General features: G+C 42.7%; 1 protein-coding gene across 6 annotated transcripts in view; it reads right to left on the bottom strand.

The window, feature by feature from the left end:
• EGF (epidermal growth factor) overlaps nucleotides 1-17,722 on the bottom strand; it is a 236,617-nt gene that overhangs the window by 99,451 nt on the left and 119,444 nt on the right. For all 6 annotated transcript variants that reach the window (XM_077278954.1, XM_077278944.1, XM_077278948.1 and 3 more), the window contains one exon: nucleotides 7,192-7,359. In XM_077278954.1, coding sequence (XP_077135069.1) covers nucleotides 7,192-7,359 — 168 coding nt within the window. The remainder of the gene's footprint in view (nucleotides 1-7,191; nucleotides 7,360-17,722) is intronic.

Below are 17,722 nucleotides of genomic sequence, written 5' to 3'. Positions count from 1 at the left end.
ATACGCTGCGTCATAGGTCGGATTGGCACAGACTTTCATGACGCAGCGTATGCGTCAAAGGTCGGGAAGGGGTTAAAATATGGGTTTTACTATACTTATATGTTGAAGACAAATAAACAAATAACGCAGGACCAAAGTATATACAAATTAAAAAAAAAAAACTTTCATTAGATGTCAGTTAAAAACAACATATGTACCATACATATCAACACAAAGTCAAACTGATGTTCATTCATTAAATGTCAGTCACAACATTTGATATATGAAACAATAAACAGGAAAGAAAAAGAACGGATCAGAAACTGTAAAAACAACTCCACAACTCCAGAGTCTGCTACATTTTTCAAAAGATCAAGTCAAGTGAAGGGTTCTGATTTGCCTCTCTAGCAATCCTATGAGCAGTGAAATTTTGCTTGGTCTTCCAGACCTTATCTTGACCTCCATAATTCCTGTTACCTGCCATTTCTTAATTACATTTTAATTTAGGAAATGGCAACTTGAAAAGCTTTGTTATCTTCTTATACCCTTCTCCTGCTTTGTGGGCCTCCAACATTTTCATTTTCAGAGTGCTAGGCAGCTGCTTAGAAGAACCAATGACTGCTATTTTTTTGGCACAAGGTTAGAGAAGGTTGGGTTTTTATAAAGCTGGGGCATTTGCATCACCTGGCCTTTCCTAGCAATGATGGTGAACAAGCCATAACCCTAACAAGCTTATTAAGGTCTGAAACCTTGCTCAAAGTTATCTGAGCACATAAATCTCCAAGGGTGCCCAAACTTTTAAATTGGCACATTTTCTTTTTTGTAATTTCTAAAATGTAAAAAATGACAATATATTTTTTGGGGACCTAAAATACAAAGGAAATGTGTCATCTTTAACTTTAGGCCTTTTATAAATCATTTCACCTTCAACTTGCTTAACTTCACACTAACAGTAATTTTGACCAGGGGTGCCAAAAGTTTTACATGCACTGTATATTGTCTGAAGAATAGAATGATGTATCGGAAACAGTTGGAAATGTATCAATTTCTGTTTCTGGTACATAGGGTCTATAGAACCCTACCAGTTTTATGTAAAATGGGTCTCAGAGTAAACGATTGCTGTCCTACATAAGGAAAAGAAGGAGCTGACTTGATCCATATGTTTTGGGCATGCACTCTACTTGGACTATGGGAGAGCACTGTTAGATGTATTAAGATCCCCTTTGGTCTTAAATCTTGTGTTTTGGGTCTAGTGGGGGATACCGCTCCGGTGCATCTAGCCATAGCTAAAATACTATACCAGACTAGGAAAAGTATAGCTAAACGTTGGCGAATGTTACTCCCTCTATGGATGAGGATCAGTAGAGTAGCTACCAGGGGGTCACAGGATGCTGCTGTCCCAGGGCCCATGTTAACTAGATCGGCATGTGCAGCACGCTACTATAGTTAAGCTCTCCGGTACTGTGGGGAGACATGTTCTCTCTGCACTACCACTCTCCAACAGATCTGGCCAAGACTCCGGTGCACACACAGGACATCAGAGTTCTGGCACAATGACGTCATTACGCCACATCGGGACACAAGTTGGCGAGATGACAGTGCATTGGTCCACTTACGCTTTGCCAGAAGACTTGACAGGATTGTGGATTAGGTGAGTATATGATGTTTTTTTATTTTGCTCAAAACTTGTGTAACTGTGAGGGCATCATAGAATATGGGGCCCCCCTCATACTTTGTAGGAACGGCTATGGAGAGCCCTTATACATTGTGGAGGTGCCCATGTCACATGACCGCGGGTCGACGATGGGTTGGCATGACAACCAAAGGTCTCCAGCCCAGTGGTCGATTCTTATAGCAAGTGAGCAATTCGGCTACAAACAGGCGACCTGATCATCACCTGTATGTAGCAGAGCTGATCAGGTTATGACAGCTTCTAGTTTACCATGGAGACTATTGAAGCATGCCAAAAGTAAAAAAAATGTTTCTAAAAATATTTTTTTTAAAAAATATAAAAGTTCATATCACCCCCCTTTCGCCCCATTCAATATAAAACAATAAAAAAATTCAAACATACACATATTTGATATCGCCATGTTCAGAATCACCTGATCTATCAATATAAAAAAATAATAACCTGATCGCTAAACGGCATAACAAGAAAAAAAGTAAAAACGCCAGAATTACATTTTTTTGGTCGCCACAACATTGCATTAAAATGCAATAACGGGTGATCAAAAGATCGTATCTGCACCAAAATGGTATCATTAAAAGTCAGTACGGCTCGCAAATTATAAGCCCTCACGCAAAAAAGGATCACGAAAAATGGCTACGCTAAGGGTATCAGAAAATGGCACAATTTTTTTTTTTTTTTTAACAAACTTTGGAATTTTTTTTTCACCATTTAGATAAAAAAAGAACCTAGACATCTTTGGTGTCTATGAACTCGCAATGAGCTTGAGAATCATAATGGCAGGTCAGTTTTTGCATTTAGTGAACATCGTAAAAAAAACAACTGTGGGATTGCACTTTTTGTGCAATTTCACCGCACTTTGAATTTTTTTCCTGTTTTCCAGTACATGGCATGTTAAAACCAATGGTGTTGTTCACAAGTACAACTCGTCCCGCAAAAAACAAGCCCTCAGATGGCCATTTTGACTCAAAAACAAAAAAGATATGGTTCTGGGAAGAAGGAAGAGCAAAAAATGAAAAAGCAAAAACGAAAATACCTCCGGGGGTTAAGGGGTTAATCAGTTTGTGAGTTAATGTGGGGCCATTATACAGTGTGGGAGCAAATATGCTGCCATTATACAGAGGGAGAGCTTATATTGGGCCATAATACAGAGCGGAAGCTAATGTGGGGGCATTATACAGAGTAAGAGCTAATGTGCGGCCGATATACAGAATGGTAGCTAATGTGGGGCCATAATACCATGTGGGAGCTAATGTGTGACCATTATAAAGAGGGAGCTTATATGAGTCCATTATACAGAGTGAGAGCTAATGTGGCAGCATTATACAGAGTGGGAGCTAATGTACAGCCATAATACAGCGTGAGAGCTAATGTGCGGCCATTATACTGAGTGGGAGCTAATGTGGGGCCATTATACAGGTCAGAGTTCATACACCTTCAGAAGTATCCCAGGGAATAGGGCAAGCTAGGGAGCCCCCTAGTGTCATGGACAGGAAAGGAGCCCCTGGTCCCAGGTCACCCGACAGCTGTATTGTGAAAAGCCATTTACAGCATAGGAGCTAATGTGCGAACGTTATACAGTGTGGGGACTTAAATATCGGCCATTATGCAGCGTGAGAGCTAATGCAGCACTGGGGTCCTGGGTTCTAATCCCACCTTGGACAACATCTGCAAGGAGTTTGTATGTTCTCCCCGTGTTTGCGTGGGTTTCCTCCGGGTTCTCCGGTTTCTTCCCACATACCAAAGACGTACTGATAGGGAATTTAGATTGTGAGCCCCATCGGGGACAGTGATGATAATGTGTGCAAACTGTAAAGCGCTGCGGAATATGTTAGCGCTATATAAAAATAAAGATTATTATTATTAATGTCGGGCTATTATACAGCGTGGAAGCTATTGTGGGTCAATTATACAATGTGGGAGCTAATTATACAGTGGGGGGACACTGTGGTGACAATTATATTGTGTTTTGATGGAGCAGTGGGGACATCATACTGTGTATAGTGAAGCTGTGGGAGCATCATACTGTGTATAGGGAAGCTGTTGGTCTATCATAATGTATAGCGTAGCTGTGGGCCTATCATACTGTGTAAATGGAAGCTGAGGGCCCATGATACTGTGTATAAGGGAGCTGTTGATCTATCATACTGTGTATAGGGAAGCTGTGGGCACAGCATACTATGTATAGATGAGCTGTTGGGGCATTATACTGTACATAGGGGAGCTGTTGGTCCTCATACTGTGTATAGCAGAGCTGAGTGCCCATCATAATGTATATAGCAGAGCTGTGGGTCCATCGTACTGTGCAAAGGGGAGGGATCATCATACTGTTTATAGGGGAGCTGTTGGTCTATGATACTGTTTATAGGGTAGCTGTGGGCCCATCATACTGTATAACGGGAAGCTGAAGGCCCATCACACTGTGCATAGGGGAGCTGTTGGTCTATCATACTATGTATAGAGGAGCTGTGGGGATAGCATACTGTGTATAGGGGAGCTGTCGGGGCATTATGCTGTGTATAGGGAAGCTGTGGGCCATCATACTGTGTACAGGAGAGTTTTGAGCTCATACTGTATATAGGGGAGCTGTGGAATCATCATACTGCATACACGGGAGCTGTCGGCCCATCATACTGCATGCAGAGAAGCTGTTAGTCCATCATACTGTGTATAGGGGAGCTGTGGGCCCATCATACTGTGTATAGAGGAGCTGTGCGTCCATCATACTGAGTACAGGAGAGCTGTAGACCCATCATACTGTGTATAGGAGAGCTTTGCCTCATCATGCTGTGTATAGCGGAGTTGTAGATGAGGGGACTCAGGGGACTGTGTGTAGGGGGTTGTATATGAGAGTATTCAGGGGACATTATAAAATGTTAAGTGGGCACTTAAGAAGTATTATTGCTATAGGGGCACACAGGATACTGTGACCATCAAAGATGCACAAGGGTCATTATTACTTTCTAGGGGCAAAATGTGGACACTGTTTTCTAAGGCACTTGCATGGGGCATTCATATTTTATAGGGGGAAATTTTACCATATAGAGGGCACAAAGGAAGCATTTTAGTTTGTTAGGTGCATTGTTATGTGGGGCAGTGAAAAGAGCCATGTTATTGTGTTAAGCAGCATGCGCAGTAATAGGGGAACATATGGCAGCAGCGGCTCAGTATTGGGGTGACAGTAGGATGAGGAGTTTGTGCAGGTTAGGAATAGATGGTGACAGTGCCAGAGATGGGAGAAGTCAAATGTGACTTTGTTGTAATCGTTGCAGATGAGTCCTAGCAGGAGAAGTCGACATGTCGGTCTGGGCCATGGTGGAAAAGAAGATGGGGAAAGGGAGCAACTCCATCAGAAAGAACGCCATCTGTAAGTTACTATCTATAAATGTACTGTAATCTCTTATAAGCTCTATCGCTATATTGTCAGCATTTTCATTTGCTCAGGTTTCCCTCTACCCAAAGTTAGGGTGCACAACTGTATTTGTAATCAGGATTACTGGATAGGAGCCCACTCAGATGATTCGTCCTCCCCCCCCCCCCCCCATTCTGAACCCCTATCATTACCTCTGATGAGGATGAAATAAGGAAGTGCTTGAATAATACAATTCTGATGGTAAAAACGGTCTATATCAAAAGGGATCAATTGCTAAATTTAGAAAACAATGGGATGACTAGATCAGATGCCCAGCGATGGTTTCGGAAGTTTAGGCAAGAGATGTGATATTCAACCTACTAATACTTTGTTCGGCTTAAGTCATCCTTATTGTTACTGACACAAGGTAGCTTTGAATTTTAATGTATGGTTTTATGCTGTTTTGTGTGCACCAAATAAATTACCTATCAGTCATTGGAGTGTGTAAGGAAACTAAAGTTCCAGGATGAAACCCACACAAATTACTTGCAGATGTTGTCCTTGGTGGGATTTAAATCCAGGACTCCAGTGCTGAACAACAACATTGCTAACCACTGAGCCAACATTCTGCCTGCCAGAGCTTAAAGGGAACCTGTCATTAGGTTTTACGTGTATGAACAAACACCACCACCTTCATCACTACCCTTCAAAATACCTTTTGAATTGCTCCTGCACTGTATGCAAATCTGGATGGTCCGGTTTGATGGGCGACATTGTGATTGAGAAGAGGGACAGATGCTGTCGCAATGACGCCCATCAGACAGGACTGTCTGAATTTGCATACAGTGGAGAAGCAATTCAAAAGGCTTTTTAGGTGGTATACAGGGGAAACCAGGGGATATATACAATTTTCTGGAATGTAGCACAGGTGCTGATGAAGGTGGTAGTTTTTGTTCATACACGAAAAAACTGGTGACAGGCTCACTTTAATAAATACATTCATCCTGATCTAACGACTGGCCAGAAGATGTGACCTCCATCAGTAACAAAGGCACTTGCGCAAAAGGACTCCATCTAGTCATGTGTGACATGTTATCTAACGTTGCAGTCATGTGACACAAGCATCAGAAAGAAGATATGAACGAAGATAATGTGATCAAAACCCATCGAATGAGCATGAGATTATACAGTGATTCCCAAGATAGGAAAAAAAAGGGTACATAGATCATAGACTGGCCACCCAGCAGAATAGTGGGGATGAATGAAGGAATAAAGATATGAAAGTATGCAGTATGGATATGTGAAGCACAAAGGTGAGTGTACAACAAAGGCACAGAACTGATGAGATAGTACAACAATAGCATGGAAGTGAAAAAGTGAACATCAGTTTATTTTTGTGTCTCTAGTTTTCGTATGTTTAAATTACTTGTTTTTAACTGACAACCAATAAATGTGCTTTTTAATTTTAAACTAGAGATGATAGGCGATATCCACAGCTAACTGAATTCACGTTGAATTTTCTAAAATTTGCTGGTCCCTACAACTGTTTGCTGTTTGATTTGTGCAAATAAAAAAAATGCCTTATTGTATTTCTCACACTGCTGAAGAGACCAAGAGCGGGTTAATGACGACAGGCAGAGATGGGCTTCCTCATAATGCCCTGCAGCTATCATATAACATAGATTAAATACTCCTCTTCCTTCTCCTTAGGACTATTCTCTGTCAGCTTGCTTCATCGACACAACCTAGGAGGCCCTTTATAAGTCCAGATCCCTGTATAGTGTGTAAAGGGTGAAGGCTATGGCTCCCCTGGAAGTGCAAAATAGAATGGTTTGTGTAAAGCTGGTCCATGGAAGCTTTGTTAAAAGCTGCCAGCCTTGCACACATGTTGTGCCATTACACTTGGCCAATCTGTTGGTTTGGGGATTTTGCTTATTTGTTTTTTTAATTTTGTGGCTTTTTGGAAAAGGAGGAAAAAAGCTGAGTACATCTCTTTTTTGGGGTGTTATGTTTGGCTCTCCATCATCTCTTAGATACATGAATAAACAGGGCAATCCAAGCATCTATCCTTACATGTATTTCATTTTTTTTATTTTCATTTGATTACAATTTTAGGAGCAAATATTTATTTAAACAAAAGAAAATATTCATATATATTGATAAAGAGTACCTAGCTTGGCCAAAGGGTGTACGACCACAAGTGCTGAAGGCCTCCTCATATCGCCCTGTACACGGATCCAGACATTTGCTTTCTTCTTGTTCATTCTTATTATAGATGGCTGCAGCCAATCAGTCAACCATATGTGATCTTCAAATACTGCTATGCCGAAAGGATGGCCTGTAAAATATCTCTATTTACCATAATTTACAGATTACCTACAATGTACTGTGAACTTACAGAAGTTCCGTGAAATATTAATACAATAAATACAATATAATTACGTCTGATATTAAAGGTGTTGTCTCATGACTATTCATTTGAGACCATTTTGTTGCCAACTGACTAATGAGAAAACTATACACTTTCCTAGGGAAGCCGCCACCTTTGCTCAAGCAATCAAAAGGTGTCAAAGCAATTGTACCATCAGTGATCTGACCTTGATAGATTACCCTTGCTATATGGCATCATTGCTTGCTCTGAGACAAACCATTTACAAAAATTCTATAAAGAATAATGCACCGGTGCTTGATACTAAATAACCGCCCAGCTGCCTACTTTGATTGGCTACTACCACCTGTTGCCTAGGGATATAGGTTATAATAAGTTATTTAAAATATTTCAAACGGTGTTGTGGAAGGATATAAGATGCACAAGGAGAGTTACAACCGGACCAGCCTCATTTTATTTTTAGAAAAGCACAAAATATTGGAAATCTAGAAGCCCCTACTGTACAAAGAACAACTTCATAACATCTTACACTGAAATTAGGGGGTTCGCCCCATGCAAAAAGTGTAAAATGTGTCGCACATAGTGTTGAGCGATACCTTCCGATATTCAAAAGTATCGGTATCGGATTGGATCGGCCGATATCCAAAAAATATCGGATATCGCCGATACCGATACCCGATACCAATACAAGTGAATGGGACACAAATATCGGAACGTAAATCAGCCCTTTCTGTCCTCGTATATGCTGTTCTGGAGGGGGGAAGAGTGTGGGCGGTGCGTGGGCGGACACTGTGAGTGTCTGTGTGTGCGGGCGGGGTCTGTGCGGGCCTGCCAGGGATCTAATTCTATGCGGCACTGTATCTGGGCTGCCCAGGCTCTATGCGGCGTGCCGGGGCTTGATGCGGCGTGGGGGGTCTCTGTGCGGTGAGAGGGGTGTCTCTGCGGCGTGGGGGGTGTCTCTGCGGTGTGGGGGGGTCTCTGCGGCATGGGGGGGTCTCTGCGGCGTGGGGGGTCTCAGTGCGGGCAAGTCCCATCGGGCTATGCCTGCTACACTGACAGTGATTGACACATTAGCCAATGATGGGACAGTAGTAGTCCCATCATCCGGCTAATGTGTTGAATGAAAAAAAAAAATACTCCATACATGCTACATACATACATACATGCTACATACATACATGCTACATACATACATTCTACATACATACATACATGCTACATACATACATACATGCTACATACATACATGCTACATACTACATACATACATGCTACATACATACATGCTACATACTACACACATACATGCTACATACTACATACATGCTACATACATACATACATTCTACATACATACATGCTACATACATGCTACATACATACATACTACATACATACATGCTACATACATGCTACCTGCTACATACATGCTACATACATGCTACATACATACATACTACATACATGCTACATACATACATGCTACATACATACTGCATACATACATACATACATACTACATACATCCATACATACTACATACATGCTCCGTACATACTACATGCATACATACTGCATACATACATACATACAGTACATACATACAGACATACAGTACATTAAACATAGATTACATACTCACCATTACTTGTCATTTTGATCCCCGAAGCCGGTGACATCTGTAAAAAATGTGAAAAAAACAAACAACCAATATACTCCCTGTCTGCAGAAATCCACGAGTGTCCCACGACGATCTCCCGTGGAGAGCAGCAGCAACAGCTGTTGCAACCACTCTCCAGGGGCCCCAGGAACACAATGACAGGAGGAAGGTATCCTTCTGCCACTGTATTCCTCCTCCGCTGTAAAAAAAAAAAAGTCCCTAGTCTCACTTTATGGCATTGCTGGCTGAGAAATTTTCCCAGGCAGCAATTGCCATAAAGTGACACTTTGAACTCAGGTAACCTCAGTGATGCACTGCAGGAGCCATTGTCTGCTGTCAGTGTGTCACTGAGGGTCCTATAGAGCAGTGACATCACCCGATGTCACTGTTCTATAGGGGAGATCGTTGTGGGACACTCGTTATTAATTGGACTACGGCGGACAGGTAGTATACGGTTTATTATTTTATGTTTTTTGCAGGCGCTGAAGTATGGTAAGTATGGTGAAATTAAGAATATTAAAATACTTTTTCCTAATGTGTGCGTGTTTTATTAACCCTTTTCTTCCTATTGGATTAATAACGGATAGGCGTCTTATTGACGCCTCTCCGTTATTAACCCGGCTTAATGTCACCTTACAATAGCAAGGTGACGTTAACCCCTTATTACCCCATATCCCACCACTACACGGGAGTGGGAAGAGAGGGGCTAAGTGCCGGAATTGGCGCATCTTACAGATGCGCCATTTCCGGGGCGGCTGCGGACTGGTATTTGTAGCCGGGGGGGCCAATATCCATGGCCCCTCTCTAGGCTATGAATATTGGCCTGCAGCTGTCTGCGTAGCCTTTCTGGCTATAAAATATAGGGGGACCCCACGTCATTTTCGATGCAGTTTTTGGTGCAGTTTTGATGCAGTTTTTGGTGCAGGTTTTTGGTGTGGTTTTTGATGCAGTTTTTGGTGCAGTTTTTGGTGCAGGTTTGTGGTGCGGTTTTTGATGCAGTTTTTGGTGCTGTTTTTGATGTAGCTTTTTGGTGCTTTTTTTGATGCAGGATTTTTGTGCGGTTTTTGACGCAGTTTTTGGTGCAGTTTTTGGTGCAGTTTTGATGCAGTTTTTGGTGCAGTTTTGATGCAAGCTTTGATGCAGGTTTTGATGCGGTTTTTGGAAAAAAAATAAACGGAAAATGTGCATGATTTGAATAGAAACATGCATGAAAAAACAGATTCAGAGGCCGGATTCATCATTTCACATCTCAGTTTCATACGTTTTTTGCCGGATCCGTCTCTGTGCGTGTTTTCGCAGGACAGAAAAAAACGTTCCTCTGTTTGTGTTATCCGTCAGGCAGAAACAGCTTTTTTGACGGATCCGGCAAAAAAACGGATGAAACGTGTGGCCATCAGGCGCAATCCGGCGCTAATACAACGAGAAAAAACAGATCCGGCGGAAAAAAATGGATCTGGTAGAAAAAAACGAATCCTGCGGTAAAACACGGATCCGGTGGAAAAAAATGGAAATAGACTTGTATTAGCGACGGATCGCGACGGAAGGCCACAAGTCACGTCCGTCGTGCAATGGATCCGTCGTGTTTTGTCGGACCATCCGCACGAAAAAACGTTCAAGTGAACTTTTTTTTGTCCTTCGCATCCGCCATTTTCTACCGCGCATGCACAGCAGAAACTCTGCCCCCTCCTCCCCGCACTTCAGAATGGGCAGCGGATGCGTTGAAAAACTGCATCCGCTGCCCACGTCGTGTACAAATTTCAGAACGTGCGTCGGTACGTCAGCCCGACGCATAGCAACGGACCCGTACCGACGCAAGTGTGAAAGAGGCCTTTATGAGCGTTGAATTTAAAAAAAAAAACAGAAAAAAACGGCGTGGGCTCCCGCGCAATTTTCTGCCCCAGAGGGGGAAAGCCGACAGCCGGGGGCCAATATTTGTAGCCTGCTATGAATATCAGCCCGCAGCTGTCTGCGTAGCCTTTACTGGCTATTAAAATAGGGGGACCCCCCCAAAAAATGACGTGGGGTTCCCCTATATTTTATAGCCAGAAAGGCTACGCAGACAGCTGCGGGCTTATATTCATAGCCTAGAGAGGGGCCATGGATATTGTCCCCCCCCCGGCTACAAATACCAGTCCGCAGCCGCCCCAGAAATGGCGCATCTGTAAGATGCGCCAATTCCGGCACTTAGCCCCTCTCTTCCCACTCCCGTGTAGCGGTGGGATATGGGGTAATAAGGGGTTAATGTCACCTTGCTATTGTAAGGTGACATTAAGCCAGGGTTAATAACGGAGAGGCGTCAATAAGACGCCTATCCGTTATTAATCCAATAGGAAGAAAAGGGTTAATAAAACACACACACATTAGGAAAAAGTATTTTAATATTCTTCATTTCACCATACTTACCATACTTCAGCGCCTGCAAAAAACTTAAAATAATAAACCGTATACTACCTGTCCGCCGTAGTCCAATTAATAACGAGTGTCCCACGACGATCTCCCCTATAGAACAGTGACATCGGGTGATGTCACTGCTCTATAGGACCCTCAGTGACACACTGACAGCAGACAATGGCTCCTGCAGTGCATCACTGAGGTTACTTGAGTTCAAAGTGTCACTTTATGGCAATTGCTGCCTGGGAAAATTTGTCAGCCAGCAATGCCATAAAGTGAGACTAGGGACTTTTTTTTTTACAGCGGCGGAGGAATACAGTGGGGGAAGGATACCTTCCTCCCGTCATTGTGTTACTGGGGCCCCTGGAGAGCGGTTGCAACAGCTGTTGCTGCTGCTCTCCACGGGAGATCGTCGTGGGACACTCATGAATTTCTGCGGACAGGGAGTATATTGGTTGTTTGTTTTTTTTACATTTTTTACAGATGACACTGGCTTCCAGGATCAAAATGACAAGTAATGGTGAGTATGTAATCTATGTTTAATGTACTGTATGTCTGTATGTATGTACTGTATGTATGTATGCAGTATGTATGCATGTAGTATGTATGTAGCATGTATGTAGTATGTATGGATGTATGTATGCAGTATGTATGTAGCATGTATGTAGCATGCATGTAGCATGTATGTAGTATGTATGTAGTATCTAGCATTTATGTAGCATGTATTATGTATGTAGCATGTATGTATATGTAGTATGTAGCATGTATATAGCATGTATGTATGTAGTATGTATGTATGTAGTATGTAGCATGTATTTAGCATGTAGTATGTATGTAGCATGTATGTATGTAGTATGTAGCATGTATGTAGTATGTATGTATGTAGCATGTATGTATGTAGCATGTATGTAGTATGTATGTATGTATGTAGTATGTATGTGGTATGTATGTATGTAGCATGTATGTATGTAGCATGTATGTAGCATGTATGTATGTATATAGTATGTATGTAGCATGTATGTAGTATGTATGTAGCATGTATGTATGTATGTATAATGTATGTATGTAGCATGTATGTATGTAGTATGTAGCATGTATGTAGCATGTATGTATGTAGCATGTATGTAGCATGTATGTATGTATGTAGCATGTATGTAGCATGTATGTAGCATGTATGTAGCATGTATGTAGCATGTATGTATGTATGTAGCATGTATGGAGTATTTTTTTTTTTTTTACATTCAACACATTAGCCGGATGATGGGACTACTACTGTCCCATCATTGGCTAATGTGTCAATCACTGTCAGTGTAGCAGGCATCGTCCGATGGGACTTGTAGTCCCATCGGACGATGCCTGCACAGACACAAAGACCCCCGGCAGTCCGCACAGACCCCCCCGGCAGGCCGTACAGACCCCGGAGAGGCCGCACAGACCCCCCGGCAGGCCGTACAGACCCCGGAGAGGCTGCACAGACCCCCCGGCAGGTCGTACAGACCCCGGAGAGGCCGCACAGACCCCCCGGCAGGCCGGACAGACCCCGGAGAGGCCGCACAGATCCCCCGGAAGGTCGAACAGACCTCGGAGAGGCCGCACAGATCCCCCGGCAGGCCATACAGACCCCGGAGAGGCCGCACAGAACCCCCGGCAGGCACGCACACTCGCACAGACCGCACAGAGACACGCAGTCTCCGCCCACGCACCGCCCACACTCCATTATAGTGATTTTTGCACTGTGGGGACTTTCGATTCCGATTTCCGATATCACAGAAATATCGGAACTCGGTATCAGAATTCCGATACAGCGAATATCGGCCGATACCCGATATTTGCAGTATCGGAATGTTCAACACTAGTCGCTAGTGTTGAGCATTCCGATACCGCAAGTATCGGGTATCGGCCGATACTTGCGGGTATCGGAATTCCGATACCGAGATCCGATACTTTTGTGGTATCGGGTATCGGTATCGAAACAACATTAATGTGTAAAAGAAAGAATTAAAATAAAAAATATTGCTATACTCACCTCTCCGACGCAGCCTGGACCTTACCGAGGGAACCGGCAGCGTTCTTTGCTTAAAATGCGCGCGTTTACTGCCTTCCGTGACGTCACGGCTTGTGATTGGTCGCGTGCCGCCCATGTGGCCGCGACGCGACCAATCACAGCAAGCCGTGACGTAATTTTCAGGTCCTGAATGCCTAATTCTAGGCATTCAGGATTTGAAAATTACATTACGGCTTGTGATTGGTCACGTCGCGGTCACATTGGCGACGCAACCAATCACAAGCCGTGACGTCACGGAAGGCAGTAAACGCGCGCATTTTAAGCAAAGAACGCTGCCGGTTCCCTCGGTAAGGTCCAGGCTGCGTCGGAGAGGTGAGTATAGCATTCAGGACCTGAAAATTACGTCACGGCTTGCTGTGATTGGTCGCGTCGCGGTCACATGGGCGGCACGCAACCAATCACAAGCCGTGATGTAATTTTAAAATGCGCGCGTTTCCTGCCTCCCGTGACGTCACGGCTTGTGATTGGTCGCGTCGCCCATGTGACCGCGACGCGAACAATCACAAGCCGTAACGTAATTTTCAAATCCTGAATGCCTAGAATTAGGCATTCAGGACCTGAAAATTACGTCACGGCTTGCTGTGATTGGTCGCTCGCGGCCACATGGGCGGCACGCGACCAATCACAAGCCGTGACGTCACGGAAGGCAGTAAACGCGCGCATTTTAAGCAAAGAACGCTGCCGGTTCCCTCGGTAAGGTCCAGGCTGCGTCGGAGAGGTGAGTATAGCAATATTTTTTATTTTAATTCTTTCTTTTACACATTAATATGGATCCCAGGGCCTGAAGGAGAGTTTCCTCTCCTTCAGACCCTGGGAACCATCAGGGATACCGTCCAATACTTGAGTCCCATTGACTTGTATTGGTATCGGGTATCGGTATCGGATTAGATCCGATACTTTGCCGGTATCGGCCGATACTTTCCGATACCGATACTTTCAAGTATCGGACGGTATCGCTCAACACTACTAGTCGCACATTATCCCTCAGGAGAAGAAATGAATTTAAAAATGGGAACCACACATTTATCATCCAGGACTTTATTACCTGCCAGACCAAAGGGGCGATATATTGCATAGAATGTCCCTGCAATATAAAATACATGGCACACACTAAAAGACCACTCTACAAAAGAATAGGGGAACATATCAAAAATATTGTAAAGAAGTTTGATGTCCAAACATTATGCAGAAAAACATGAGGGCATCATTTCAGAGACTTAAATATGGGGTATTCAAATAGTAAAAAAAGATCGGAGGGAAGGGGATTTTGTCAAAAAGATGTCTGATAAAGAAACACAATGGATTTGATGGCCTGAACAGTGAGGTCAAATTATTTGGATTCCAGTAAGAAAATAAAAAAGTAAAAAATAATAAAATAACCAAATACATAATACAATAATTAATTGGATGCCAAGCCATAGCACTACGTCCATGAAGTTATAAATGTCATACCAATCAATCCCCAATAATTATGGAGACGGCTCTATGCAACTAGTTGGCTTCTAGTACAAAACCTTGCTAAATTTATATCCATGTACATGAAATACAAAGAGACATCGTTTAAGAATTCAGGAAGCTACTAATTTTAATTATTAAATGAGTATAAAACTACACCGAGTGCACAGTAACTGGCTGGACTGTATCTAAACGGTGTACTGAAGCTGTCAGGTATATGATAAATGGACTCAAATTACGTATCCGATTCTGCCACTATATAAGTTTAGTTGAACCAAGCTGAGCTATCCCCGATGAAGAATGCCACAGCTTTTGTAACGCATTGGATTTTATTGGCTCGACTTGGTCTTGGATTATAGTGACGTCACCACGAACTGTCAGCAAGTCCCTTACCGCTGAGGTTAACCAGCAGTAATCTCTTCTCAGCGCACGCCACCAGCAGGGGCTGCACTGCTGCACCACGATCAAACTACAGCAGGAACACTCAACCAAGCCTCTCGTCTCCACTTTTACTGGAGAAATGCAAGACCTTTTGAAGACCACACGGAACCTTGATGTTCACCTTTAGCAGGTAAAGGAACCTCTTTACTCCTGCAAATTACTCACTGCAATATTTCTCATTTACATTTGTGAAGTGCAGATTGACAAACTGGTGCATGGATTCTTTTAACAGTTATCGTTCTATTTATTTCCCATTTATTCTAAAAAGGGACGGGTCCGGTGCCCAGGTTACCATCCAGCAAGACTATATCTCTTCCTCTCTCCCCCATGCGGGGCGGCAGCCCATTCTGACAATACTGTCGGCTTGAATCCTCGGGTGCTTCATATACACTTGTGCTTAAAAGTTTACATACCCCTGCAGAATTTTTGCTTTCTTGGCCTTTTTTTAGAGAATATGAACGATAAAGCCACTCATGGCTAGTGGTTGGGTGAAAACATTTATTGTCAAACTACTGTGTTTTCTCTTTTTAAATCATAATTACAATCCAAAACATCCAAATGACCCTGATCAAAAGTTCACATACCCGATTTCGTAATACCGTGTATTGCCCCCTCTAATATCAATGACAGCTTGAAGTTTTTTGTGGTAGTTGTAGATGAGGTTCTTATTTTCTCAGATGGTAAAGCTACCAACTCTTCTTGGCAAAAAGCCTCCAGTTCCTGTAAATTCCTGGGCTGTCTAGCATTAACTGCACGCTTGAGATCTCCCCAGAGTGACTCAATGATATTGAGGTCAGGAGACTGAGATGGCCACTCCAGAACCTTCACTTTGCTCTGCTGTAGCCAAAGACAGGTCGACTTGGCCTTGTGTTTTGGATCGTTGTCATGTTGAAACATCCAAGTACGTCCCATGCGCAGCTTTCGGGCTGATGATTGCAAATTTGCCTCCAGTATTTGCTGATAATTTGCTGCATTCATCTTTCCTTCATCTTTGACCAAGTTTCCTGTGCTTTTGTAGCTCACACATCCCCAAAACATCAGCGATCCACCTCCATGCTTTACAGTAGGAATGGTGTTCCTTTCATCATAGTCCTTGTTGACTTCTCTCTAAATGTAACGTTTATGGTTGTGGACAAAAAGTTTAATTTTGGTCTCATCACTCCAAATTACCTTGCCCCAGAAGTTCTGAGGCTTGTCTCTGTGCTATTTTGCGCATTGTAGGAGAGATACTTTGTGGCATTTGCGCAGTAATGGCTTTCTTCTGGTGACTCGACCATGCAGCCCATTTTTCTTCAAGTACCTCCTTATTGTACATCTTGAAACAGCCACACCACTAGTTTTCAGAGAGTCCTGTATTTCAGCTGATGTTATTTGTGGGTTTTTCTTTGTATCTAGAACAATTTTCCTGGCAGTTGTGGACGATATTTTTGTTGGTCTACCTGATCATGGTTTTGTTTTTCCAGAGCCCCTGATTTTCTATTTGTTAATCACAGTTTGAATGCTGTTGACTGGCATTATCAATTCCTTGGATATCTTTTTGTATCCCTTTCCTGTTTTATACAGTTCAACTACCTTTTCCCATAGATCCGTAGACAATTATTTTTCTTTTTGCATGACTCACAATCCAGGAACTTCAGTGGCAGGAGGAAAGATGCAAGAGTCCGTCTGGATCCCAGAAACTCACTCAGCTTTTATGCACACACACTGATTACAAGCAAGCAGGTCACAGGTGAGAATGTTACCATTAGTAGCCATTCAAACCCATTTGTGTCAACTTCTGTGCATGTCATCAGGCCAAAATCACCAGGGTATGTGAACTTTTGATCAGGGTCATTTGGATGTTTTGGGTTGTCACTATGATTTTAAAAGAGAAAACACAGTAGTTTGACAATAAATGGCTTCACTGAACCACTAACCATGAGTGGAGAAAAAGTTTTGGTGTTATCATTCATATTCTCTGAAAAAAGGCCAAGAAAGCAAAAATTCTGCCTGGGTACGTAAACTTTTGAGTACAACTGTACCTACCAGTGGACATTCCAGCTATGAAATGAAGCATCTATGAACACTGCTTATTTGTCTATTTAATTTAGTTATTTGATCACTGGACTTCAGGAATTTTATCTAATTACATCCCCCTCCTTTGCTCCGTCCTGTTTGTGCACCTTATTTCCTCCCACAGCGCTGTTTGAAATATTTTAAATAACATTTAAAAAAAATGTAAGTAAAAATTTAGTCTAACCTTTAGGGAACCTTCGCATAGGAAAGAATTGCATAAATAGCAATTGTCTACATTTATAATA

Source organism: Ranitomeya variabilis, chromosome 1 (assembly GCF_051348905.1).
Source record: "Ranitomeya variabilis isolate aRanVar5 chromosome 1, aRanVar5.hap1, whole genome shotgun sequence".
Lineage (NCBI taxonomy): Eukaryota > Metazoa > Chordata > Amphibia > Anura > Dendrobatidae > Ranitomeya > Ranitomeya variabilis.
Note: the sequence above shows the minus strand (reverse complement) of the source record. Positions and strands in the feature narration are given on the sequence as shown.